Genomic DNA, 26,480 nt, shown 5'->3' with positions numbered 1-26,480 from the left:
CCTTGGGCTCTCTCACTCACCCAAGAATGGGGAGGAAACCCCAGGTGGCGTGGTGATATTATTTAAGTAAATATCGAACTCAAAGAGCTTTGCAGAAAAGCGATTTATTAAACAGAGAGAGAGAGAGAGAGAGAGACAGAGAGAGTGCTCTCACACTGTCATGGGAGGAATCCAGAGACAGAGTCCATATAGGCAAGGGAGTAGGGGGATTTTAACCCTGGAATTACTCCTGCCCCATTTCAAGTTCTTGTCCAATGAGAGGAGCTTTTCCAAATTTCTTCTGGAGTGATTGGTCTTCGACTCTGATGCTGGATTGGCTGCCTGGCTGGCAATAGAGCCCCTCCTTCCAAGTCTTTTGGTGGGCTTTCTAAATAAAGGAAGCTCACCTGGGCTGCTTACCATTCCAACACGCAGGAAATTAGACAAAGAACTCTAGCTCCCAGATGGGCAGGTAGATGGAGGCATGGTGCAGGGAAGTTCTTGCCTTTGAAACCACGCCCCTTGTGGACCCGGAAAGAGAAGTTAACATAGTCCCTCAGGAGTAATATGACCTGATTTATGTTTTTGAAAGGTAATGGGTGGGAAATAGATTGCAGGGTAGCAAAAGTGGGAGCGAAGAGATCAGTTTAAAGTCCAGGGTGAATCTAGTGGCTTGGATTAGAGGAGTGGTAGCAGTGCTAGAAATAAGTGGTTTAGATTTGATGATAGCTATCTGGGAGGTAAAATCAAGAAGATACGAACTTTAACTGAAAGTGGAGGTAAGTGATAAATGCCAGGAATGACACCTGGCTTATGCAACTAGATGAATGTTGGAACCATTCATTAAGATATGGGGCTCTAGAAGAGGAAAATGTTTACAATGTGAAAAGGATAAAGCTTCAGAATGTTGAATTTAAAGTGAATCTTTGGGATTAAGGTCCTATTTGAAGGCAAAAGGTTAGAGTTACTTCCTCTGTCAGAAAGGAAATCTGCTGTTTTAATTGCAGGAAAGAATAAGAACTTTAAGTGTCATTATTATAGATGTTTTTAACAACTCAGTCCCTAGGTCTCTGCTCCAGCTTAATTTTTGCTACCTATGAGCAGAAATGTTAATTTGAGTTTGAAACCCACACATACACACAGGGCACAACCACGTGTGCACATTCCTCTGTTGTTGTAAGGTATTCCCTGCTTGTCTTGGTCTGTTCAGGCAGCTGTAACAAAACAACTTACACTGGGTAATTTATAAACAACAATTTATTGCTCACCATTCTGAAGTCTGGGATGTCCAAGAAGAAGGCTCTGGCAGATTCAGTGTCTGGTGAGGGCTTGCTCTCTGCTTCATAAATGATGCCCTCTGGCTGTGTCTGTACATGGAGAAAGAGGCAAACAAGCTCCCTCAGGCCTTTTTTTAAAGGACACTAATTCCATTCATGAGGGCTGAGCCCTTGTGACCTAAGCACCTCCCGTTACACATCAATACCACCACTTTGGGGGTTAAGTTTCAACATAGGAATTTGGCAGGGGGACAAAAACATTGCAGTGCTCACACCAGTTATCCATGGCATGGAGAAATTAATTTTATGATTTCTTACAGTGAAAATCTCCCTAGATACTCAGCTGAAAGCACCTAGATCCATTAATAACCACCTCAGAACACAACTTCTCCATCACTAAGCCATGTCCTTTTGCTAATATTCGCTGCCACTCTCTAAACAGTTAGGCAATTTCAATACTCTCAATCTTGTTTGTCAAAAAGATTCGATTTTTAAATATGAAACAAACATAATTGAGGCTGCACTCTGGGATACAGGACAGGCGATCAGTCTGAAGACAAAAGTTCAGGAAGGCAAAGTGGGGCTCAAGGTAGTGAAGGAGCTATATCTGAGGCCCAGGAAGTCAAGCTGAGAAGCAGGATCGGTTATTTGGGAGAGCTCCACACATAGCAGGAAACCCTGAAACAAGGAGACTAGAATCACTTCAGTCCTGCCTAAAACAGAATCAGGTTAGAGTTGTTCTGAAGTTAGTCCCTCACCCTTCTAACTTTTACTGTTAAACGGCTGGTAAAGGCTCTGGCAAGGCCATGACATTTTTATAGTGCTGGAGAATTAATATATGAAAGGGACAGAAGATGCTCATGTTAATTCCCCAGGACACTGTCAAGTGTGAGAAGTCCCAAACAGATACCACCGTTTTCTGCCTCTTTCTCAGCATCTACCTCTTGGAGGTGGGAGGCTATTCGGACTTTGCAGAATCCACTCTTAGTTTGTTCAGCTTGCTTACCCTCCCCCTTTTAGGTCACGCTGCAGTGCGTATGATGATGATTTCCATCATTTGCTACTCTGAGGTTTAAATCAAGAAACAAAAGGAAGATCTTCCTAAACTATCTTATGTTCCCATATGGCTTAGGGCACACACTCCTAAAAATACTCTGTATTACTTTAAACCACATGGGCTATTTAGAGGGACCTCTTGGAGTGAATTGATAGTAAAATAATGCGCTTGGATACCGAATCACTTCTTTTGCCATCCTACTTAAGAACTCAGTTGTAAAAATTAGCATCGTATTTGCACAATAGTAGCAATTGTAGATGGAGTTTGAGAATTTGATAATAGTAAAATCACCATGAGATCTCTCTACCTGTAAGTTTGGTTGATGCTGATTTGAAAAGTAGCCTGCTGAGATGCAGCCCATTCTAAGGCCTAATTCAATGAATACACTGTTAGTCAGCAAGTGTTCTGATTAGCTTGCATGGGCAATGTTATTTTCCCAAAAGAAGATAGAAAGGAAATGTGGTGTACATAGACCAGGGAATGCTAAGCAGCCATGAAAAAAGAACGAGATCATATCTTCTTTTGCAGGGACATGAATGGAGCTAGAGGCCATTATCCTTAGCAAACAAATGCAGTTTTATTTTCCTGAAATAACACTGCCCATTTGTTTTCTGGCTTTGACAAAGGGGTGTCATAGTACAGATTCAAATTAATATTTCCCAAAAGTTTGCAGACTACAGTCTAACTGATAAAAATGTTGGCCAGACACGGTGGCTCACTCCTATAATCCCAGCACTTTGGGAGGCTGAGGTGAGCGGATCACATAAGGTCAGGAGTTTGAGACCAGCTTGGCCAACATGGTGAAACCCCATCTCTACTAAAAATACAAGAATTAGCCAGGTATAGTGGCAGGTGCCTGTAATCCCAGCTACTAGGGATGCTGAGGCAGGAGAATCACTTGAACCCAGGAGGTGGAGGTTGTAATAAGCCAAGATCCTGCCATTGCATTCCAGCCTGGGTGACAAGAGCAAAACTCCTTCTCAAAAACAAAATAAAACAAGAGTTCACATTATGATTAGCTCCACAGTATTTAATACAGAGGGTCTTGAACTCAAGTAAAAATTCCTTAACGGTAGCCAGGCATGGTGGGTCATACCTGTAATCCCAGCACTTTGGGAGGCCAAGGCGGGTGGATCACGAGGTCAGGTGTTCAAGACCAGCCTGGCCAAAATGGTGAAACCCCATCTCTACTAAAAATACAAAAATTAGCAGAGTGCAGTGGCCCACTTGTAATCCCAGCTACTTGGGAGGCTGAGGCAGGAGAATTGCTTGAACCCACAAGGCAGAGGTGGCAGTGAGCTGAGATCACATCACTACACTCCAGCCTGGGTGACAGAATGAGACTCCGTCTCAGGGAAAAAAAAAAAATTCCTTAATGGACCAGCGCAAATTTACATAAATGATCTAATGAATGGAATAACTTCCACTGAATTTTCCAGTTACCTTTTTCTCCCTTCTTTTGCCTTCCTCAGGCTCTGGCACGCCCTCAATGGACATTATTGTGGATATTTTGGACAGCGAAGGGTCTTTAAATTATCACAGACAAATGATTTCATTTTGCCTTGTGATGTTACTGAATATCCCATAGAAATAAAAGAAGAAAGCAAGTTCACAGAGAAGCAAAGATATGAATATCCTCTGACATTTGACCGGGAAAAGTAAGAGCATTAGCTCTTTAGATAAGCATACGAGAATGAAACTGTTGAGCTGCTGTGGCACCGTCTTTGAGATGGAGAGTTCAAAGGCAAGAGGCCCAGAACTTTTCAATAATTTTGCCATCCAGTGGAAGGGAGATATATGTAAACAAAGCTATAATTCATAGTACTTCTGGGAACATCTGATTCTTAATACAAAAGGGCAAATAGGATTTAACCAAAGAAGATCAAAGGTGCAATAACTTAGTGGGGGAGATTCGAGCATGTTTAAAGGCATAGGGGAGGAAGGATCGAGTACAGAATGTTAGTGAGAAGCTATTTTCCACTTTTGCAACCTTCAGTCTTGGTTTTAGATGTGGTCAGGCCTTCGTCATAATAGGTAGAAGAGATCAGTAGTCATAGGAGCTTTCAGTATCAGCAGAGCTCAACCCTAGATGATGAATGTCAAAATGTCTAGCCCTCAGGGGACCAGACCTGCCCTGATTGGTTACATCTCACAGTCTGGCACTAAGGGAGCCAAGCAAGATGAGTCCAAATGGGAAGAACCAGAGGGGGAAATCCCAAGTGCACTTAAGGCTGGAAAGACCCAATGTCATTATCTAATCCAAAAGATAGTAGAAGGGCTTTAAATAGGAACTGAAGCTAAGAATCAGAAGCCACACAGGATTTGGGTCAAAGCAGGAACAACTTGAAAATGATCAAGAAGGGTTCCAGGTCACCCCATCAGTGTTCAAGCACCCTATCAGTGCTGGCTGGCCAGCAAGGAGCCCTGGAGAAGAGACTGGCTAAGATGGAAGAGGTGGTGTAGTAAGCCGAGCTTCATGATGCAGTAGAGTTTACCACGCAAAGTTGCTCAGTTCTACCTTGGGCAATTGCTTAGCCTTGAACATTCATATATTCTTCTACTTAAGACAGGATTCCAATTTGTCCATGTGCCTTCTTCTGAATACTAGGAGTTCCTTGAGGACTAACACCTTGTTTTATACAACTTTGTATAAAACAGTTCGTAGCTCAGTGCTCACCACAAGAAGTCACTCAAAAGATATTTATAGAACTAAGACAGAATGACTTTATTTAATGGAGAATATCACAAGCAGAGGGAGCAGATGTGAATGGTAGATACAAAAACGTGAAAGGGTATGGTATATATGGGACAGCTTTAATATAGGGCATGTGCTCATGTTATGTCATTGTTGCTAAATAATTATGGCTTATTTGTAGCAAAATGGCCTTCTGCTGTAGAATGACTCCATCTCAGGACATAGGATATCTTGTCTTTTGAAAATGTTAAACAGAAATATCATTTAACCCAGCAATCTCATTACTGGGTATACACCCAAAGAAATATAAATGTTTCTCCCATAAAGACACAATGCAGGTGTATGTTCATTGCAGCATGATTCACAATAGCAAAGACATGGAATCAACTAGGTATGCATCAATGGTAGATTGGATAAAGAAAGTGTGGTACATACACACCGTGGAATACTATATAGCCATAAAAAAGAATGAGATCATGTCCTTTGCAGGAACATGAATGGAGCTGGAGGCTATTATCCTTAGCAAACTAACTCAGGAACAGAAAACCAAATACTGCATGTTCTCACTTATAAGTGGGCGCTAAATGATGAGAACATGTGGACACATCGAGGAGAAAAACACACACTGGGACCTACTGGAGGGTAGGAGGAGGGAGAGGATCAGGAAAAATAACTCTTATGTTAATACTTTAGTGATGAAATAATCTGTATAACAAACCCCCAAGACACAAGTTTACCAAAATAACAAACCTGCACATGTACCCCTCAACTTAAATAGAAGTTAAAAAAAAAAGTTAAGACTTTCTAAATAAATGTATGGTTAAGTTTTGACTATAGGGGAAGCTTCCTTGAATCACACAGAGGTCAAGCATTGGTCTTGTAAAAGAGGTTTCCTAGTTCCTAATATAGTTTCCCCTCCAAAGGCTATTAGTGAATTTAAATACGTGAAATGGCTGGCTGTGGGGGCTCAGGCCTGTAATCCCAGCACTTTAGGAGGCTGAGGCAGGCAGATCACTTGAGGTCAGGAGTTTGAGACCAGCCTGGCCAACATGGCAAAACCCCGTCTTTACTAAAAGTATAAAAATTAGCCAGGTGTGGTGATGCGTGCCAGTAGTCCCAGCTACTTGGGAGGCTGAGGCACAAGAATCGCTTGAACCCAGGAGGCGGAGGTTGCAGTGAGCTGAGATTGTGCCACTGCACTCCAGCATGGGCAACAGAGGGAGACCTTGTCACAAAAAATATAAAACAAATAAATTGAATATTCTGGCTGAGTAGGATTTGCTGTGGTTTCTATAGAGGAATATTTGGGAAGCTAAGTGCAATAAGAGTTGGGTGCCGAGATACTGTCATTGGGACTGATGTCATAGGAATTAAGAAATTTGGGCCCCAGAAAAAGACATAATGGATCTTTGCTTAGTTGGCAGAGAACAAAAGGTATGGATGCGTACTTATTCTTGTATCTTTATATGTAGATGGAGAAAAATGAGCTCAATGTCTTTACTTTTCAAACGTACACCTCCCAAGGCCTTTGAAGTGGAGCAGGATTTCAAGTTTTTCAAGTCTCTTTCTTCTCCTAAGGTAGCTTTAAAAAAAAATGACAACAACATTAAAACCTTTGCTTTTGTTTTTCTGAATTCAAATATGTCCAGTAATATATTAATTTTTTATTGATGATATTACTAATTACCATAAACTTGATGTTTTAAACAATACAAATTAATTATCTTACAATTTGGAGGCCAAAAGTTCTACATGGGGATCTACACTGAGGTGTCACCTGAGCTGAGTTTCTTTCTGGACGCTGTAAGAGAAAATCCCCTATTCCTTATCTTTGTGACTCCCTTCCTTCATCTTCAAAGCCAGAAATGGGTTGGAAAAGTGGCTCATGCCGGTAATCTCAGAACTTTGGAAGACCAAGGTGGGCGGATCTCCTGACATGAGGAGTTCGCGACCAGCCTGATCAACATGATGAAACTCCATCTCTGCTAAAAATAAAAAAAATTAGGCAAGCATGGTGACAAGTGCCTGTAGTCCCAGCTATTTGGGAGGCTGAGGTATGAGAATTGCTTGAACCCAGGAGGCAGTGGTTGCAGTGAGCTGAGATCGCACCAATGCACTCCAGCCTTGGCAATAGAGAAAGACTCCCTCTCAGAAAAAAATGTGTCCTCTCTCTGACCATGTGGTCACATGTCCCTCTGACCCAGCAGGAAAAAGTCGCTGCTTTTAAATATTTATGTGAGATGGGTGCAGTGTGGCCTGTAAACCCAGCATATTGGGAGGTCAAGGTAGAAAGGTCCCTTGAGTCCAGGAGTTCAAGACCAGTCTGGGCAACATAGTGAGACTATAGCTCTATTTAAAAAAATGTTTTAAAAGTAGATGGGTGGGTGGGCATGGTGGCTTATACAATCCCAGCACTTTGGGAGGCCAAGGCAGGTGGATCACGAGGTCAGGAGTTTGAGACCAGCCTGACCAACATGGTGAAACCCCGTCTCTACTAAAAATACAAAAATCAACTGGGCATGGTGGCATGCTCCTGTAATCCCATTTACTTAGGAGGCTGAGGCAGGAGAATTGCTTGAACCTGGGAGGTGGAAGTTGCTGTGAGTCGAGATCGTGCCACTACACTCCAGCCTGGGTGATAGAGTGAGACTCTGTCTCAAAAAAAGAAAAAAGTAGCTGGGCATGGTGGCAGTGCACCTGTGGTCTTAGCTAGTTGGGAAGCTGAGGTGGGCGGATCCCTTGAGCCCAGGAATTTGAAGTTACAGTGAGCTATGATCCCACCACTGCACTCTAGCTTGGGTGAAAAGACTGGAAAAAAAAAAAAGATGAAAGCGGTTGGCTTACTAGATAATACAGCAGAATCTTCTTGTCTCAAGGTTCTTAACATTAATCATATCAATATATCCACAGCTGGGAAGTAGAGAAAACGACGTGGACATCTTTGGTAGCCGCTCTTCTACCTTTCCCAGGCACATTGTTCTTCAGTGCAGAATTAAGAAAGAAGAGTGTACTGCTGTTGACTCTATTTCTATTTTTAACAGTTCTAGAGAATGGATATAAAATGATTCTTCAGGCAAGGCCTAGCATTAGTAAATTTAAATTGATTTCCTCAAGGTTTTCCACAAAATAAACCAAATGAACTTTTCTAAATGTTTCTCCCAGTACTAACCTACAGTCACCCACTCCCTGCAAATCAGACTACTTACTGTTTCCTTAGCATTCCTCTCCGTCTTCTGCCCAACAATTTAGTACCCCTGGGATGTCCTTGCCATATGTATAACCTCTTTTGTTGTTGTTGTTGTTGAGACAGAGTTTCGCACTTGTTACCCAGGCTGGAGTGCTACGGCATGATCTCGGCTCACTGCAACCTCCGTCTACCAGGTTCAAGCAATTCTCCTGCCTCAGCCTCCCGAGTAGCTGGGATTACAGGCATGGGGCACCATGCCCAGCTAATTTTGTATTTTTGGTAGGGACAGGATTTCATCATGTTGATCAGGCTGGTCTTGAACTCCCAACCTCAGGTGATCTGCCCACCTCGGCCTCCCAAAGTGCTGGGATAACAGGCACAAGCCACCGTGCCTCAGCCATATCTATAACCTCTTCCATCTGTCCAAGTTCACCCTACCTTTGTAACACATACAAAAGTATGTGATAAGTATACAAAATATGGAAAGAACTCCTAAAATCAGTGAGGAAAAAAGAGACAATCTGATGACAAAATGATTTAAAATAAGGGGGCCGAGCAAGATGGCAGAATAGGACTCCACAGAAGCCATTCCTCCACGGAAACCAGATTGACAATTATCAAAAAGTCTGAAAACATCAAGGTTTGGTGTTTTGTGGCTCAGTCAGAACACTAATCTGCTGATGGTAGTAGTGTAGATTGGTAGAACCACTGTGGAAAGCAATGTGGCATTATCTAGTGAAGAGGAAAATAGGCCAATCCTATTAAATGTATACCTCAGGGAAACTTGAACATCTGCTTACAGGTATGAGAATGCTCAGAGAAGGGCAGTTTGCAATAGCAGACCCCTGAAAGCAGCCTCTGTACTCATCAGCAGGTAATGGGCAAATAAATTATGGCATATTCATAAACTGGAATACTATGAACCTGTGAAAATAAATGAGCGAGAGTAACGCTCACCTACATGAATGAAAGTTTGAAACAATTATTGAGTAAGAACAATTTTGCATAAGTATATCCATAACAATTTCATTTATGTAACAGCCAAAACAGGCAAAACGAAACAAAATGTTGTTTGGGCAAGAAACGCGTCTAAGGTAAAATTATATAAACAAAAGCAAGAAAATTAAAAACACAAAATTCTGGATTGCCATTTATGTTTGAGGGTAGATGAGCAGGAGTCGGGTGAGGGAGAATGGCACACACTGAGAAGCTCAAAGTTGGGGGTGTTGTTCCAATTTGTAAAACAAGGCAGCAGATCCACAAATGTCCCCTGAACATTCAGTATGTCATTTTTTTTTTTTTTTGTAATTGAGATGGAGTCTTGCTCTGTCGCCCAGGCTGGAGTGCACTGGTGCGATCTCAGCTCACTCCAACCTCCACTCCTTGGTTCAAGCAGTTCTCCTGTCTCAGCCTCCCAGGTAGCTGGGATTACAGGTGCATGCCACCATGCCTAGCTAATTTTTGTAATTTTTTAGTAGAGACGGGTTTTCACCATGTTGGCCAGGATGGTCCTGAACTCCTGACCTTGTGGTGATCTACCTGCCTTGGCCTCCCAAAGTGCTGGGATTACAGGCACGAGCCACTGCACCCAGCCTGTCATTATCTGTAACAGTATCTACCTCATATCTAGTAAACATTTAATCTTTAATTCTTTTCAAATGAAACAGTCTTCAAAAACCTTACCTTTCTGTCCAAATGGAGCTCAAGTATCCTCTTTTCTCTGAAGACAGAGTGATAAGGAGGGTAGGCACAGGGTGTGGAATCTAACAGAGTTTTAATTTTAGATAAGTTCTTTCTTTCCTCATCTGAAAATCCTTCACAGGGTTTTTGTGAGAATTAAATGAGAAAATACATACCAGGTACATTTTAGTTTCTCAAGAAGTATTAATTCCACTTTCACCAAAGGCCCCGTGTGTCCCTGCTTCGTGTCTCATAACATGTTCTAGCAGCATGTTCTACCTTAAAATAGAATGATTTGGCCAGGTGCAATGGCTCACGCCTGTAATCTCAGCACTTTAGGAGGCCAAGGCAGGTGGATGACCTGAGGTCAGGAGTTTGAGACCAGCCTGGCCAACAAGATGAAACCTCGTCTCTACTAAAAATACAAAAACTAGCTGTGCATGGTGTAGGGCGCCTGTAATCCCAGCTACTTGGGAGGTGTAGGCAGGAGAATTGCTTGAACTCAGGAGGCAGAGGTTGCAGTGAGCTGAGATCGTGCCATTGCACTCCAGCCTGGGTGACAATAGTGCAACTCTGTCTAAAAAAAAAAAGAATGATTTTTATACTTACCTTTACTTTCCATCCCTTCTACTAAGTCATAAGCTCTTTATGAGCAAAGATATATGCATAGCCTCTAACAGATACTCAAGTTTGTTGAACAGGACTAAAATAGTACAATCTAGAAATAAAGATTGGTATTCAATTTTAACATTCTCTTTCAATTTAGATACAAGAAATCATTTTTTTAAGTAACTTAACTGAAACATTAAGTAAATTCAGAGAAATCTTTAGGATGGGTTTTAAAGCCTTTGAAATGAAATTAATTGAATGCCCCACATATTTCAAGATTTACTCTCTTTTTACCTCTCTTTGTGTTGGTAAAACAGCAAAAGTTGGACACTAAAGTTAAATTAAAATGCCTTTCCCTTAGGACTCTGGTTTTCACCAGCAACCTTGTTTCGCCCATTCCTTTTCATTCTCAGTTATGTAACATTTATGTATTGGCTTCTTCTGTTGATTTCTTTTTGATGTATTGTTGGCATGGATGATGATGCAGTGTACTAAATCTTACAGTTGAGTAGTACCTTGCCTAAGATCACACATCTAATAAGTGACAGAGTCAGGACTTGAATCCAGGTATTTTACCAGTGATCGAATGTGCCCCTTTCATTAAACATTCATTCCTTTGTTTTGCAGATTCGAAGATATCCCTTGGAAGGTTTCGTGACTGAAAACAGAGAGGCAGGGATTGTTTTTGGCTCTCTGCCTATATACAGGGTGAGTTGGAGTTTCTAGGAGTAGAGTGGTAACAGAACGCTAGGGAATCTGCCACGTCATTTCTGACCCTAGGCTACCAAGCAAGGTTGGAGAAAATCACACAATCAAGTTGACCATTGCCTCCAAAAATGTATTATGTGCAGTCCCAGAAAAGTCTTGGGCTATGTGTGTCAATGACTGGATTCCTTGTCTCTGTCAAACCATGGTGGTTCTTTTGAACTTTACTCTGGTGGCTCATCAACTACAGGGTAAAATCCAAACGCCTTAGCTTGGCTTACAAAGCCTCCAGGATTCACCCTCTTTTTTCACCACCTTCTCCCCATACTCTGCCTATATCCCAAACACATGAAATTACTTTCCATGCCTTAAGCAACACTGGTCTCTCCATCACCTCTGTAACTGTGCCTGCTCTGCCCCACTGCCCAGGATGCGTTCATTCCTTGTTTCCCTCCAGACCCCTACTCATCCTTCACGTCTCCACCCCAGGTGTCTCATAACATGTTCTAGTAACATGTTCTGCATTAAAATAGAATGATTTGGCCAGGTGCAATGGCTCAGGCCTGTAATCTCAGAACTTTAGGAGGCCAAGGCAGGTGGACGACCTGAGGTCAGGAGTTTGAGACCAGCCTGGCCAACAAGATGAAACCTCGTTTCTACTAAAAATACAAAAATTAGCTGTGCTTGGTATAGGGCGCCTGTAATCCCAGCTACTTAGGAGGTTTAGGCAGGAGAATTGCTTGAACTCAGGAGGCAGAGGTTGCAGTGAGCTGAGATCGTTAATTAATTAACCCAAGAAATAATAAACCAAGGAGCAAATATTTCAACTTAACTTATATCTTAAATGTTATCTTTCCTAAGAACATTTTGTAACAGGTATCAAACCCTGAAGCTAACAGATAATACTAAAGGGTGAACTATCAAGATTTAATAGTGAATTTCTAAAAACTAGACTGAATGCCATGTCTCACACCTGTAACGCCAGAACTTTAGGAGGCAGAGGCAGGGAAACTGCTTGGGCCCAGAAATTCTAGACCAGCCCAGGCAATATAATGGGATCCTGTCTCTATTTTAAAAATAAAAAATAAAGCTGGGCATGGTGGCTCATGCCTGTAATCCCAGCACTTTGGGAGGCTGAGGTGGGAGGATCGGAAGGTCAGGAGTTCAAGACCAGCCTAGCCAACATAGTGAAACCCCATCTCTACTGAAAATACAAAAAAATTAGCCAGGCTTGGTGGCAGGCGCCTGTAGTCCCAGCTACTTGGGAAGCTGAAGCAGGAGAGTCACTTGAACCCAGGAGGCAGACATTGCAGCGAGCTGAGATTGTGCCACTGCATTCCAGCCTGGGTGACACAGCAAGACTCTGTCTCAAAAATAAATAAATAAATAAAAACAAGTAAATAAATAAAAATAAAATAAAGATTTAATACTGAACAACTAGGAAGAAGGGATAGGGTGTATTTTGAAGTAGCTGGGTCTTCTCATTCTTCATCCCCACTCCTGAATTCATGTTATGGAAGTAATCACTTTGAGTGTATCTAACTGACTTATTTATGGCTTCCAGATATCAAGACCCACTAGTCTAAGATTTCTTCCACTGATTGGTATAGAAGCCCAAAAGGACTCTTCAGATGGCATTACGGGAAAGAAAAAGGGAGGTCATGTTCAATATGAAAAAGTAAGTTAATACTAATTTCACGGTTAACTCCAAGTTCAGTGTATCCTATTTCTGTTTTTTTTTTAATTATGTCTCTGTTTTCAGAAACATTCTGAGCCCAAAATCATTTCAGTTCATACTTTTTATGAATATTCCAGATATGTGTGTGTTTTAGCTCAGTGAGATGAAAACCATAAATTTGCTGGACAGAGAGAGAAAAAAATCAAATAAGACCCACAAACCTGAGCTAATGACTGAAATTCACTGAGTTGTTCTAGAAACTATTTGGCACAACATAGAGGAGGGCTGTGTGGTTATCCTTGTTTCTTAATTTACTTGTACCCACAGAGTAAAGCCATGACATCAATCAGTTTCTGTCTTCGCTGCAAGAATTTTCTAATTATTAATAAAAATAACTGGCTGGGTGTGGTGGCTCACACCTAGAATCCCAGCATTTTGGGAGGCCAAGGTGAGCAGATCACCTGAGGTTGGGAGTTCGAGATCAACCTGACCAACATGGAGAAACTCTGTCTCTACTAAAAATACAAAAAATTAGCTAGGCGTGGTGGCACATGCCTGTAATCCCAGCTACTCAGAAGGCCGAGGCAGGAGAATCACTTGAACCTGGGAGGCGGAGGTTGCGATGAGCCAAGATCGTGCCATTGCACTCTAGCCTGGTTAAGAAGAACAAAACTCCATCTCAAAAATAAATAAAATAAATAAAAAATGAACATGCAGTGCTGTATAGTTTTCAGTGTTTTTATAAATGATTCTTTTGATTTTCCCAACAAGTACAAAGAAAATATTAGACTCTCTTAGAGTTGGGGAAAAAAATGGAGCCTAAAGTAAGGTCAAGTGCCTTGCCAAAGACCACATACAAATTAAGTGATAAGCTGAGATCTACTAACTCCCAAGTTCGTGCTCACTCAAGTAAACCATGATAGCCTACACAAGTATCACTATATAACCTGTCATCCTTCGACTAGTTCTAGAAGCCCTCATGGGCCTAACTTAACTGTGGCCATCTATCCAGTCAGTAAAATAGATTAAACATTAGGAGGAAGATACAGCACGTGGCAATTTTTTGTAAGTCTCCTTTCTATGAAGCAGATCAAAATTCAAAAGGAGCTGGCTTTTGTTCATTGTGCCTAGTTCACTGCTGATAACCACAGTGACAATATTTAAAGCTGCTTTGTTTAATTAATATTGAAAACTTCACCATACTATCGTTAGCTTGTGCACTTAATGAGAATAAGAATAATTTCTGTTAATCATCAACTCTGACAATTATTTGAGTAAGAATTTTTGGTATTAGAAGAGTTTTCTGTTAAAAAAAAATCCTTTACTTTTAATCGTTTTATGTAACTGACGAAACACAGTTGTATAAATAATCCAAAACCTTGTCTAGAGATCTGTGAATGAAAAAAATATTCAAAACTAAAAGGTAATGAAGAAAGTATCTGTATTTTTTTTCTGCATGACTCTGTGAATATATGCATTAGGTTTTATAATTCATACATTTTATGCCTTCTATTTGCATTCTTGTTTAAATTTTATCTCATCTGATGTTAAATATGCTTCACATTCTTTAAGTAAATACTAAGTGACAGAAAGAAGACGACCAATCATGGCTTAGGTACTAGAAGAAAGACAATATGGAATTAAAAATGATTCACAGTTAATCTACATAAAGCCTAATCTATACTCCAATAACCAGAATTTGACTCTCCTATACTTAATTTTATTAGATATCATAAAGAATGATAAATTATCCAAACACAGAAAGACATTTTTAACACACCTGATGTTCTGATAGATGCTTCATTTTCTCTTAGTCACTCTGATAGGTCGTTGATCTCACCAGAAAGACAAAAGGAATAGATGTCTTCATTTGTTTATAGAAAATGGATGCCTTAATTTGCTTCAGTTGAAAAATCATGACATAAAACTCTCTTCTGGTTTACTAAAGGAAATAGTTAAGTGTGGTCAGGAGGTTGAAATTGGTTTCCAATATAAAATTAAGATCTTTTTAGAAAATTGGGCACTTAGTAAGATGACAAAATCTGGAAACTGGGATAAAGTACCAATATGTTGACTGTCTACAATTTTAGAACTCTGAACAGCCTGAATGGAAAAACAGTGGATGAAATAAAATCAGTAATTAGACACCAAATGCCTATTTTCATAAAAGCACTTCCAAAATGGCGGGCATAAAATGACCTCAGAAATTTGGGGGGAGAAGTTTCATTTTAATGAAACAAATATTTATGGAATACCTTAAAATATTCATCATGTCCCCTGTACTGTTCTGAGCACCAGGAATCCATTTATAGGTCAAGGAACACACAGTACAGTTGGAAGAAAGTCCTTTGAGTAAAGGGTTCAATAACAGTTATCTTAGTCTCTTTTGACTTCTTATTTTTAAATATAGAAATGCTAATTCTGAATATGAACTTCTTTAAATCATTTGTACATCTCTGTAGAATTAAGCAACACATTACAAAGTATCAACTATGGTACCACAAAAGATAAATCAGAATACGAGCTTATATTTCCTTTTCAGTTTAAATGTGGGAAGAGAAGGAATGAGTGCGAACTTTGGAAAGTGTAACCCATTTTCAAAGTTGTGGAAACATGTCCAATCATACAAAAATGGCTAGATGAAAGATGGTATATGTGATAACATACTCCATAGTTTTTCGAAAGTGTCATTTTCCAAATGATAAGCCAGATGCAGTGGCTCATGCCTGTAGTCCCAGCACTTTGGGAGGCTGAGGCAGTTGGATTGATTGAACCCAAGGGTTCAAGACTAGTCTGGGCAACACAGTGAGACCTTGTCTCTACAAAAAAAATACAAAAATGAGTTGGGTGCGGTGGGGCACACCTGTAGTCCCAGCTACTTGGGAGGCTGAGGTGGGAGGATCACTTGAGCCTGGAAAGTGGACGTTGCAGTGACCTGAGATTGTGCCACAGCATCTCCGGCCTGGGTGATAGAGCAAAACTCTGTCTCAAAAATAAAAAGTATCTAATGACAGAGAAATTCTCACAATTTTATTTTAGATGAAAAGAATATATAAACTGTAACTGAGTGATATTTCTAATGATAGCAGCAAACCTTTATTTTCAAGGTAATGCTGCCCAGCATGATACTGTGCACTTGCTATGCACTCTTTCATTTCATCTTTGCAAGAACATTTTGAGGTAGTCGCAATGATTATCCTCATATTACAATTAAGAAAACTGAAACACAGAGGATAAGTAATTCCTCTGAGATTCCAAAAGAAGCAAGTTCATAGAGCCGGCATAAAGCCAGTCATTTAACTTCAGAGCCTGGACACTTAAACACAATGCCATGTAATTCAGAGATGGGCAAGCCGCTGGGTCTCTTCTGGTCAGAATAACCCTATGAGAATTAACAATTAATGAACACTAGAGAACCCCACCCTTCCCATCTTTTTCATTCTCCTCACTGTTAATTTTTTTTCATAGCTGTGACCACTACATAACATTATATCATATAAAAATTCCTTTTTTCTAAAAGTATTTTAAATATAGCATTATTTTTCCCCTTCAAATGTCATTTTTATTACCTTTATACCACTGGAATGTAAGATCCATGAAGGCAGAAACTTTGCCTGCTGTAGTGCCAATGTCTAGAACATAAGAAACACTGCAGAAACATCTGCTGAATGAAATAGTGAGTTAGTTTTTGAAACAGTGGAAAAAGAAAAAGAGAAAATAAAAGAAAGATCTGTGCAGCTTGGGAATTCCCTCGGTGGAAGCTAAGCCTCCTACTTTGTCTGTTGGAGAAAGAGGAGTAGTCATGTGACTTGTTAATGTCCCAGCTTAAAGGATCTGTAGCTGGCTGAATCATGACCTTAGGAGCTCAGTCTTTCCCCTCTCCTTATAACTCTCTACATCTTCCTCTTCCCTTTTTCTTCTTTCTTTCTTCTTCCCCATAATAGACCATAAAACAAAATTGATGTATATTTTGAATATTGGTTGAACATTATTGGTATGAATTTTTAAACCAAATTAGTTTAAATTGCTATATGTATTTCTTCCAAAAATAATCAGTGTAAAACAAACTTTTATTAGCTGGATGTGGTGGCACACACCTGTGGTCCCATCTACTCGGGAGGCTAAGATGGGAAGATTGCTTGATTGAGCCCAGGAGGCTGAGGCTGCAGTGAGCTGTGATGGTGCCACTCCACTCCAGCCTGGGTGACAGAGCAACACCTTGTCTCAAAACAAAGCAAAACACAACAAAAACCAAACTTTTATTCCTCATTTGTGTGACTGATAATCACTTGATTTTCCTATGAGTCATTGGACTCTGATGTTATTAATTGATAACGCTAATTATTAATTAAACAAGTCTTGTTTTGTTTGAACCAACCCTTTCCAGACTGCAGCTGAATCCCAGAATGGATAATTGCCCAGTTAAGCAGTTCTTCAGCTTCTGCTTGTCCACTACATCCTTCAGAAGCCCCACCTCGCACTTTTAACACACATTTACCTTGAAGTCCCACAGAATTGTTAAGTAAATAGCTATTCATTTTTTCTAGGCAGATTAAAATCACCATATAAATTAGCAATACAACTTGACTCTGGAAAATTGTGTTTGTCAGTATAATGCCAATTACTAACGGACATGCTTTTTATTTCACAGGTAACATGGAGAAGTCCGAAAAAAAATTTAGTCCCACAAATAGACCTGGCTTCTTCCTTCTTCCCAGCTATACCTAAGTAAAAAAGGAAAAATCAGAAATGGCTGCTGCACATAAAATGGCGACATTTGGATGGTACCTGCTGTTTATTTCAGTATGAGAGGGAGAAACCACCAGACACTGTCAGTCATCTGTGGTGTCAGGTCATCCTATTGATGGGGAAGATTCCTTAGGGAGTCCTGGTGACTTAACTCTGAATACTGGGCAAGCAGCGAGCAGCCAGAAGTTTAGGCAGTGTTTCTTATTTACTATCAGCAAACTGACACAGAAGGAAAGAAATGAAATCAACAGCATGAGTAGGTCTGAAATAATACAGTTATCAATGTTTAGCTTTCCACCTCCTCCCATTGTTCACCTTACTCCAGAGCCAGAATGACTGTCGGAACACGTGCAGTAAGAGGCACTTTCGGGTCACGCTGTGTGTTGTACGAAGAGAATTATTATTAAAAGGAAAAATGCACCAGTCAGATCTCTAGACGTTTGTCGTCTTCATTTAGAGAAATATTATCTGGAAGAAAATGTCCTAAGTTTCTTAACATCAGAAATTATCTATATTTAGTCCAGACATGACTCCAGATAAATATAAAAGAAGGCAAAGAAAGGAAGAAAAACGGGTCAAAGAAATAGAAAAAGCATAGTAACATAGTAGATTTAACCTTAAATATATGAATAATTATGAAACCTTTAATAGAGTAAGTATTCAAATTAAAAACGTTGTCAGAATGGATTAAAAAACAAAATCCAACTATATGTTGTTGTAGGAAACACATCTACCATACAGGGACACCAAACTCTTGAAGATAAAAGAATGAAAAAAGATGTATGATGCAAAAACTAACCTAAAGAAAATCAATGTAGCCATATTAATATTAAAATACACTGTAATAAAATACACAAGTCTTCATAACAGTTTTATTTATAATAACTCAAAATTGGAAAAAGCCTACTTTCCACAACAGACGAATAGCTAAACAAACTATGATAGAGGAGGACAATGGAATCCTCACAATTAAAAGGAACAAAATGCTAATGCAGGCATCAACATAGGCCAGTCTCAAGAATATGTCAAGTCGAAAGAACTTTCCAGAAAGAATACATGTTGTGTGATTCCATGTTTATAAAATCCTACAACAAGGAAGACTAATATTCAGTTTAAAAAATTAAAACAATGGTGGTCTCTGGGAGACAGGGCAAATGTCACAGACAGATTTAGAAGGGGTATGAAAGAACTTTCTGGGGTGAATGATAATGTTTTTCATCTTAATAAAGTTTGGGTTATACAGCCATGTGGGCATCTCAAAATTTTTTGAATGCTATTTCTGCATTTCATTGTATGTATTTTTTTTCAAAAAGGTAAGAGTTGGAACTAGTATTCACATTGATATGCATGCTAATAGGATTGCTAGTGTCTTCAACTTACTTTCAAATGAATCAAAAAAATAAGATGGATGAATGGATAGAGGGATGGACTAATAGATGGATATGTGGTTTGGCATCTCTAAAACCACATTAATGACAGAATGTGGCAGGAATATAGACATTCATTATAGAATTCTTTCAAATTCTCTGAATGTTTTTATTTTTTCCATATTAAAAAAGGAGAGGAAAAAAGTCTAATGAAGAAATCAATATAACATTTTAGAGAAAACTTAAAAGAACTCTATATAAATGCAAAGGTATATTTATGCTCATGGTTTTGAGGATTTCATATTGTAAAGATCTAAGCTCTTCCTATACTAGTCATCTATTGCTACGAAACAATAAAAAAATTGAGTGGCTTGAAACAGCAATCATTCATATGCTCATAACTCTGGGTTAGCAATTTGGGCTGCCCCTCCTGGGCATTTCCTTTGGTCTCACCTGGTACTACTCACACAACTGCAGTGAGTGGCTGGGGTGAGTGTCTAAATAGTCTAAGATGGCCTCCCTGCGTTTGATGCTGCCTACTAGCTGGACTTCTCTTTCTGTGTGATCTGTCATCTCCAAAGAGCCACGGGGCCAGATTACAGGGTTCACACCCGTAATCCCAGAATTTGGGAAGGCTGAGGTGAAAGGATTGCTTGAGCTCAGAAATTTGAGACCAGCCTAGGCAACATAGCAAAACTCTCTTTCTACAGGAAATACACAAATTAGCTGGGTGTGGTGGCACATGCCTGTAGTTCCAGCTACTGGAGATGCTGAGGTGGGAGGATCACTTGGACCTGGGGCATCAAGGCTGCAGTGAGCTGAGACCGCACCACTGCACACCAGCCTGAGTCACAGGGCGAAACCCTGTCTCAAACACAAAATAAAACAAAAACACAAAGAGCTGAGACACCAGTTCTTCACATAATGATCTGATGGTTTCAGGAAGGTAGAAACAGAAGCTCAAGATCTCTTGAAGCATTGAGTACAAAAAGAAAAGATAGGTAAATTGAATTATATTACAGTTTAAAATTCCTGCTTGCCAAAGAGAGACTATTAAGAAAGAAAGAAGCCAAGCTATAGAGTGGCAGAGATTTTCATTACCTGTAACTAAGAAACACCTTATATCTAAACTATAAAAAGAACTCAAAAAAATCAATAAGAAAAATCAAGGCAGTCCAATAAGATCGGCAAAAAACATGAACTGACATTTCAGAGAAGAGGCCATGCAAATAGCCAATACATGTATTAAAAAGTGCTCAACTCTCTTAATACTAATCAAGGTAATGGTAATCAGAACCATATTAGATAAAAGAATAAAAGAATCAACCAAAAGAAACTCCTGGGACTAATAATCAATTATACCCAAGTTTGCAGGATATAAGATTAATATACAAAAGTCAACTGCTTCCTCACATACCAGCAATGAACAAGTGGAATTGAAATTTAAAACACAAGACTTAAGCAAAAATCTAACAAAATATGCATAATATCTATATGAGAAAAACCCCAAAACTCTGATGAAAAAAAATCAAGTAACTGAATAAATGGAGAAATATTCCATGTTCATGGGTAAGAAGATTCAATATCATCAAGATGTCAATTTTTCCCAACTTGATCTAAAAATTCAATGCAATCCCAACCAAAACCCCAGAAAATTACTTTAGGGATATCGAGAAACTGATTCTAAAGTTAATATGAAGAAGCAAAAGACCCAGAATAGCAAACAATGTTGAAGAAGAAGAATGAAGTTGGAGGATGGATATCGAGATTTAGTATAAAGTTATCCTATTCAAAACAGTGTGGTACTGGCAAAAGACTTCAGAAATAGATCAATGGGACAGAATAGAGAGCCCAGAAATACAGACCCACATAAATAAAGTCAACTGATCTTTGACAAAGGAGCAAAGATAACACAATGAAAGACTTCCACACATGGTGCTGGAACAACTGGACATCCATGTGCAAAAATGAATTCAGATGCAATCTTACATCCTTCCCAAAAATTAGCTCAAAATGGATTATAAGTCTAAATGTAAAACTGTAAAATTCCTAGAAGATAACATAGGAGGAAGGAAGAAAAGAAGGGAGGGAAGAAAGGAGGAAAGGAGGGAAAAGAAAAGAAACAAATCACAAGGAAGCAGTTTCCATAAGAATTTGGGATATGGGGTGGTGGCTTAAGCTTGTAATCCCAGCACTTTGGGAAGCTGAGGCAGGTGGATCACCTGAGGTCAGAAGTTTGCGACCAGCCTAGCCAATGTGGTGAAACCCCATCTCTACTAAAAACATACAAATTATCTGGGCATGGTGGTGGTGCCTGTAATCCCAATTACTCAGGAGGCTGGGGCAGGAGACTTGGCTTTAACCTGGCAGGCTGATGTTGCAGTGAGCCGAGATCACACCATTGAACTCCAGCCTGGGTGACAAGAATGAAACTCCATCTCAAAAAAAAAAGAATTGGGATAGTGGTTATCTTTTCAGCAGAAGGAAAGTGGAGTTATTGGGAGGGGGTATGGTAGATTTGTACTGTGTACATAGATAATTTAGCTTAGCTGTAACTACTTTATCCAGTATTTTCTTCCATGTAATTCTAAGTTAGCATAGGCTACCTAAACCTGGGTATAATACAGAAGGCAGAAGTGAAGCAGCCACCATATATTTTTGTGTGCACAAAAGGTAGGTGTAAAGTACGGATGTGTTTAGTGGACGTTGTCCCTGATCTGCTGAGTCACCTGGGGATGAGGCAACCTCTGCTCTTACATTTACCCCAGACCTTCTCCTTTAGCTTTTCCAACTCCTGGACCAGACCGCCTGCCTTGCTAATTTCAGACCCGGGGTAAAACCCAGAAGCAACAGCTGAATATAAACTGTCACCAAACCACCACAATTGTGCAAAGTGAAATCCTCATAAGAAACCCCACATTCTGTAGCAGCCCTCAGTTTCCTCTGATGGAAACAGAGTGATAAGGGGCATGGAAGAGGCCTCCTGGCTTCTGGGAACATTCTATTTCCTGACTTGCTGATGGTTACAGTGATGCTCCATTAGTGATTAAGCTTTACATCTGTGACTTGTTCAATTCTCTGTAGGTATGCTATATTTCCCAATAAAAATTATCTATTTTTTAAAAACCCTCAAAGTTACATGTTATGGCATTAAAAATAGAACAAAACTGCTCTCATGATGTTTAGAATTACTCCATATTGTACCTTTAAAAAGTTGACTAGTTTCTCTTAAAAAGTGTGTATTTTGGCCGGGCATGGTGGCTCATGCCTGTAATCCCAGCACTTTGGGAGGCTGAGGTGGGCATATCATGAGGTCAAGAGCTCAAGACCATCCTGGCCAACATGGTGATCCCTGTCTCTACTAAAAATACAAAAATTAGCTGGGCGGGGTGACGTGCGCCTGTAGTCCCAGCTACTCAGGAGGCTGAAGTAGGAGAATTGCTTGAACCTGGGAGGCGGAGGTTGCAGTGAGCCGAGATCACACCACTGCACTCCAGCCTGGCACCTTGTGACAAAGTGAGACTCTGTCTCAAAAAAAAAAAAAATGTGTGCTTTATTTCTAAATAATCAGCTATGAGAGAAGGATTAAAGCTGCTAAAGCGGTCCTTGGTGATGTCCTAAACTGGACTGGATGGGGCCTGGCAAAAAAAGTCATGTGACATTTCATTCATCTTGGAATTCGAGTGGCACTTAGCACACAGAGTTGTTGTGAGGATTAAATGAGTTGATACATAAAAATGCTTGGTGTCCTACCCATAAGAAGCACTAGTCAGGTGCTTGCCATTATCATCGTTCTTCATATTGTCATTAGTATAACGTCCTCTTGCATAATACGTAAGAAAAACAAACTGTATAGATTCTACCTATCAATTAAGGCAATGATTCTCAGATAGCTGAACCCTGGAATCATGAGGGGAAATTTCATAAAATCACACTTCCTGTGGCGGTGGAGGGGTGGAATGTACAGCATAATTTCTCCCAAATATGTGCACAACCTAATCCCCAGAATCTGTGCCTGTTACCTTACATGGAAAAGAGGACTTTGCAGGTGTGATGACAGTAGGGGTTCTGAGGTGGGAGATTATTCTGGATTAGCCAGGTGAGCTCAAGGTAATGCCAAAAGTGTAAGAAGCAGGAGAAAGAGTTAAAGTCAATAAATAGAGATTTGGTGACAGAAGCAAGGGTTGGAGTGACGTGCCTTGAAGCTAGAAGGAACCACACAGGGATGTGGGCTACCTCTAGAGCTGGAAAAGCAAGAACAGATTCTCCCTGGAGCCCCCAGCAGGAACACGGCCCTGCAGACATCTTGAGTTTAGCCCCAAGAGACTCATTTCAGACTTCTGGCCTGGAGAATTCTAGGATAATAAGTTTGTGTTGTTTTAAGCCCTTAAGATTGCGTTGATTTTTTTATAGCAGCAGGAAAAAAACTAATGGGGGCCAGGGATTGGAGTTCTATTTCAGTCTCAGGGATGAGGTGCAGGCATCGCTTTCGTTGCTACCGTTTTAATCTCTGCAGGCGAGGGCTCCTCACTGCCAGGGTTAAGAAGTACTGATCTAGGAGGGTGAAGGACAGGGTAAAATATTTTAGGAACAAAGGAGGTGCATGTCATCACAAGGTAGCTCTGTGTAACAGAGAAATTCAGGATTACAGAGTAAGGGATATTATACTTTGATTCTGGAGCAAAGTAAGGAAGAAATATTAACTAGACTCTGAGTGCTTGAACAGAGGGGCCAGAATCCCCTAATTCCCAGTGAAGATTAGGCTGAGCAGGGAACTTTGGCCGTACGCCACGTGTCATTTAATTTATTTATTATGTTTGAGTGTTTTGCTTTGTTCTTTTGTTTGTTTGTTTTTAGAAGAACTACATTATAAACTTTTTGAAAGCAGGGAAATTTTATACTTTGAGAAATTTGATGAAATTGAGTTACTGAATTAAATCTAACAGAGGATTCAATGTTGGTCACAAAACCCTGGCTATCTTTATTCTATAATATCCTGAAACCCCATCCGCTATTTAATCAGCCCAATTTTGAGGCCAAGCCCACCCACCCGTCTGTGTGTGGCCTCAATATTTTGTGCCATCTCTTATTATATTTTCGGATGACATAATTAGATTTATTCTAGTCTACCAGGTTTTACTCCCACCAAGCTGGAAACAGTTCATAATAATTACCAAGGTGATAATAATCACCAATGATATCTTTTACATGAAACAAAAACGTCTAAAATATATAGGACAAAGTATATACTTTCAACATAAGCCAAGTATCAGAAAAGACAGTCATATACTTTGGCCAGCATGTCTGATATGAAACAAGAACATTTTCTCCACTTCCTTCAGATCTCTGCTCCAATGTCACCTTATGTCAGGGAGTGAGGGGAGGGAAAGCATTAGGGGAAATACCTAACGTAGATGATGGGTCGATGGGTGCAGCAAACCACCATGGCACAGGAATACCTGCAGGTAACAAACCTGCTTGTTCTGCACATGTACTCCAGAACTTAAAGTATAATAATGAAAAAAGAGAGAGTCCTTATCTGACCACCCCTATTTGGAATGGCACCTTCCACTCCTGCCCCTCCACGTGCACCCCTAAGCTCTCCATCTTTCTTACTTGTCTATAGTGCTTAGCAACAGTCCGTGCTATCCTTTGCTTATTTTTCTTAATAGCTGCTACCCCTCCCTAGAAGACAAGCTCTCTGAGAGTAGGAACTCAGGTTAGATCATGCGCTACATCCCCAAGGCCCAGAACAGTGCCTGACACACAGTAAGCACCTGTAAGGATTAGCTGAATGGCAGCTTGATATACATGATGTAGTGGAAACATCACCAGGCTTGGAATTAGGACATCACTGCTCATTGTCCAGCCTGTTCTGACTCACGAGCTGTGTGACAGCAGATAAGTGACTTAATCTTCCTGATCTTCAATTTTCTTATCTGGAAAATAGGTGTGTCACCTGCCCTGATTATCTCGGCATCTTAAAAACCACAAAGTGATGTGCTGACCTCCTGTGTTTTTTTTCTTGCACATGGCATGGTGTAGCTGGTCAGTTAAAGTTGGCCTGTCTCGTGACTCGTGTCCTATAACCATTGCATTCCAGTTGAAGAAACAGAAAAGGAAATTATTTGTGTGTCACTAGGTGGCTCATTTACACTGTATTTTTGTGGTGAGTAAAGGCAGTGGGGAGGGAAGAACAGAGAGACAATCTGAGTTGCTAATCAATTCATCCACCACCTGTAACAAGGGATGTAGGACTCCCAGCCTCTTCCGTTCCCCTGCCTTTTCCCTGTTGCCGAGGCTAAGCAGAAACTGAATATACCTACCAGTCACCTCTTCAAAAACTATGTTATTAACAGCCAAATTGATTATGAAGTGTTAATAACATATAGAAAAAAAGTAAAAGATGGGGTCTTTGGAGTTTGATGCCTGCGGTTAGCTCTAGATTATGCAGAGCATCCAGATGTGTTGTCTTCTCGATGACTTTTGCTTTCTTTCAGGGAAGTATACATTATTTCCAGTGACGGAAGGATGAAAACAAAGCTATAATAATTTTGTACAGCATATAAGAGGTCATTTCTCAAGTTATTCTTCTATGTAGCTTTCTATTTTAGGTTAAGTTTTCTTATTTGATTCCTTAATAGAACAATTCAACATATGGAAAAGGCAATTCAAGGTGCTTTTGTCTCTTGAATCATATTATTCTGTTTGAAAGCTGAATACTTGGATTATTTTATCTTGGTAACTCATCGAACTGCGTTTACTAAATTTTACCTCAGCTTTGTTGAACCTAAATTGAAGGACATTAATAAACAGCAAAACAGAACCTGCTGTTGTACTTAATACAGGGAAAAAATGGTGACTGCATCCTCCTCAGATCACTCAGAGTCTTTAAAAAAGAAATTTTTTTAAAACAAGGTCTCACTTTGTTGCCCAGCCTGGGATGCAGTGACACCATTTTAGAGCTCACTGCAGCCTCCTGGGCTCAAATGATCCTTCTGCCTCATCCCCCAATCCTGGGACTAAGGGAGTGGGTCATCATGCCTAGCTAATTTTTTTATTTTGTAGAAGCAGAATCTCACTATGTTGCTCAGGCTGGTCTCGAACTCCTGTCCTCAAGCGATTCTGCTGCCTCAGCCTCCCAAAGTGCTGGGATTACAGACTGGAGCCACTGCACCTGGCCAAATCAGAGTCCTCACAAAAACTCAAGAAAGAACCCTCCCTTAGGTCTCAGGGTTAAGAATGTTGTGCTTTGCCTAGAGAACTAATCTGCCCTATCTTGTATACACCATAGTTACTATAACTGGGTGTTGTTTCCTCTTTTCTCTGAAAACTTAGAAAATGCAGAGCCGAATTTATATCTTTCCCTCAGCAACGCTTTTAGAACATGATTATGTTTTATATTCTTGCACAGATATTCCTCTGGCCCAGATTGCACAAGTAATTTATTATATTCTTTTGCATCATATGCATTTTTGTAAATTAGCATAGTTTTGG

At 40.1% G+C, this 26,480-nt stretch overlaps 1 protein-coding gene across 6 annotated transcripts in view; it reads left to right on the top strand.

The window, feature by feature from the left end:
* WDR64 (WD repeat domain 64) overlaps positions 1 to 18,862 on the top strand; it is a 155,183-nt gene extending 136,321 nt beyond the window's left edge. For all 6 annotated transcript variants that reach the window (XM_078357245.1, XM_078357246.1, XM_078357244.1 and 3 more), the window contains 5 exons: positions 3,786 to 3,971; positions 6,481 to 6,586; positions 11,112 to 11,192; positions 12,754 to 12,867; positions 17,519 to 18,862. In XM_078357245.1, the coding sequence (XP_078213371.1) occupies positions 3,786 to 3,971; positions 6,481 to 6,586; positions 11,112 to 11,192; positions 12,754 to 12,867; positions 17,519 to 17,599 (568 nt within the window). In that variant the 3' untranslated portion in view covers positions 17,600 to 18,862. The remainder of the gene's footprint in view (positions 1 to 3,785; positions 3,972 to 6,480; positions 6,587 to 11,111; positions 11,193 to 12,753; positions 12,868 to 17,518) is intronic.
* Positions 18,863 to 26,480: the final 7,618 nt, after the last annotated feature.

This window comes from Callithrix jacchus, chromosome 19 (assembly GCF_049354715.1).
Source record: "Callithrix jacchus isolate 240 chromosome 19, calJac240_pri, whole genome shotgun sequence".
In the NCBI taxonomy this organism is placed as follows: domain Eukaryota; kingdom Metazoa; phylum Chordata; class Mammalia; order Primates; family Cebidae; genus Callithrix; species Callithrix jacchus.
Note: the sequence above shows the minus strand (reverse complement) of the source record. Positions and strands in the feature narration are given on the sequence as shown.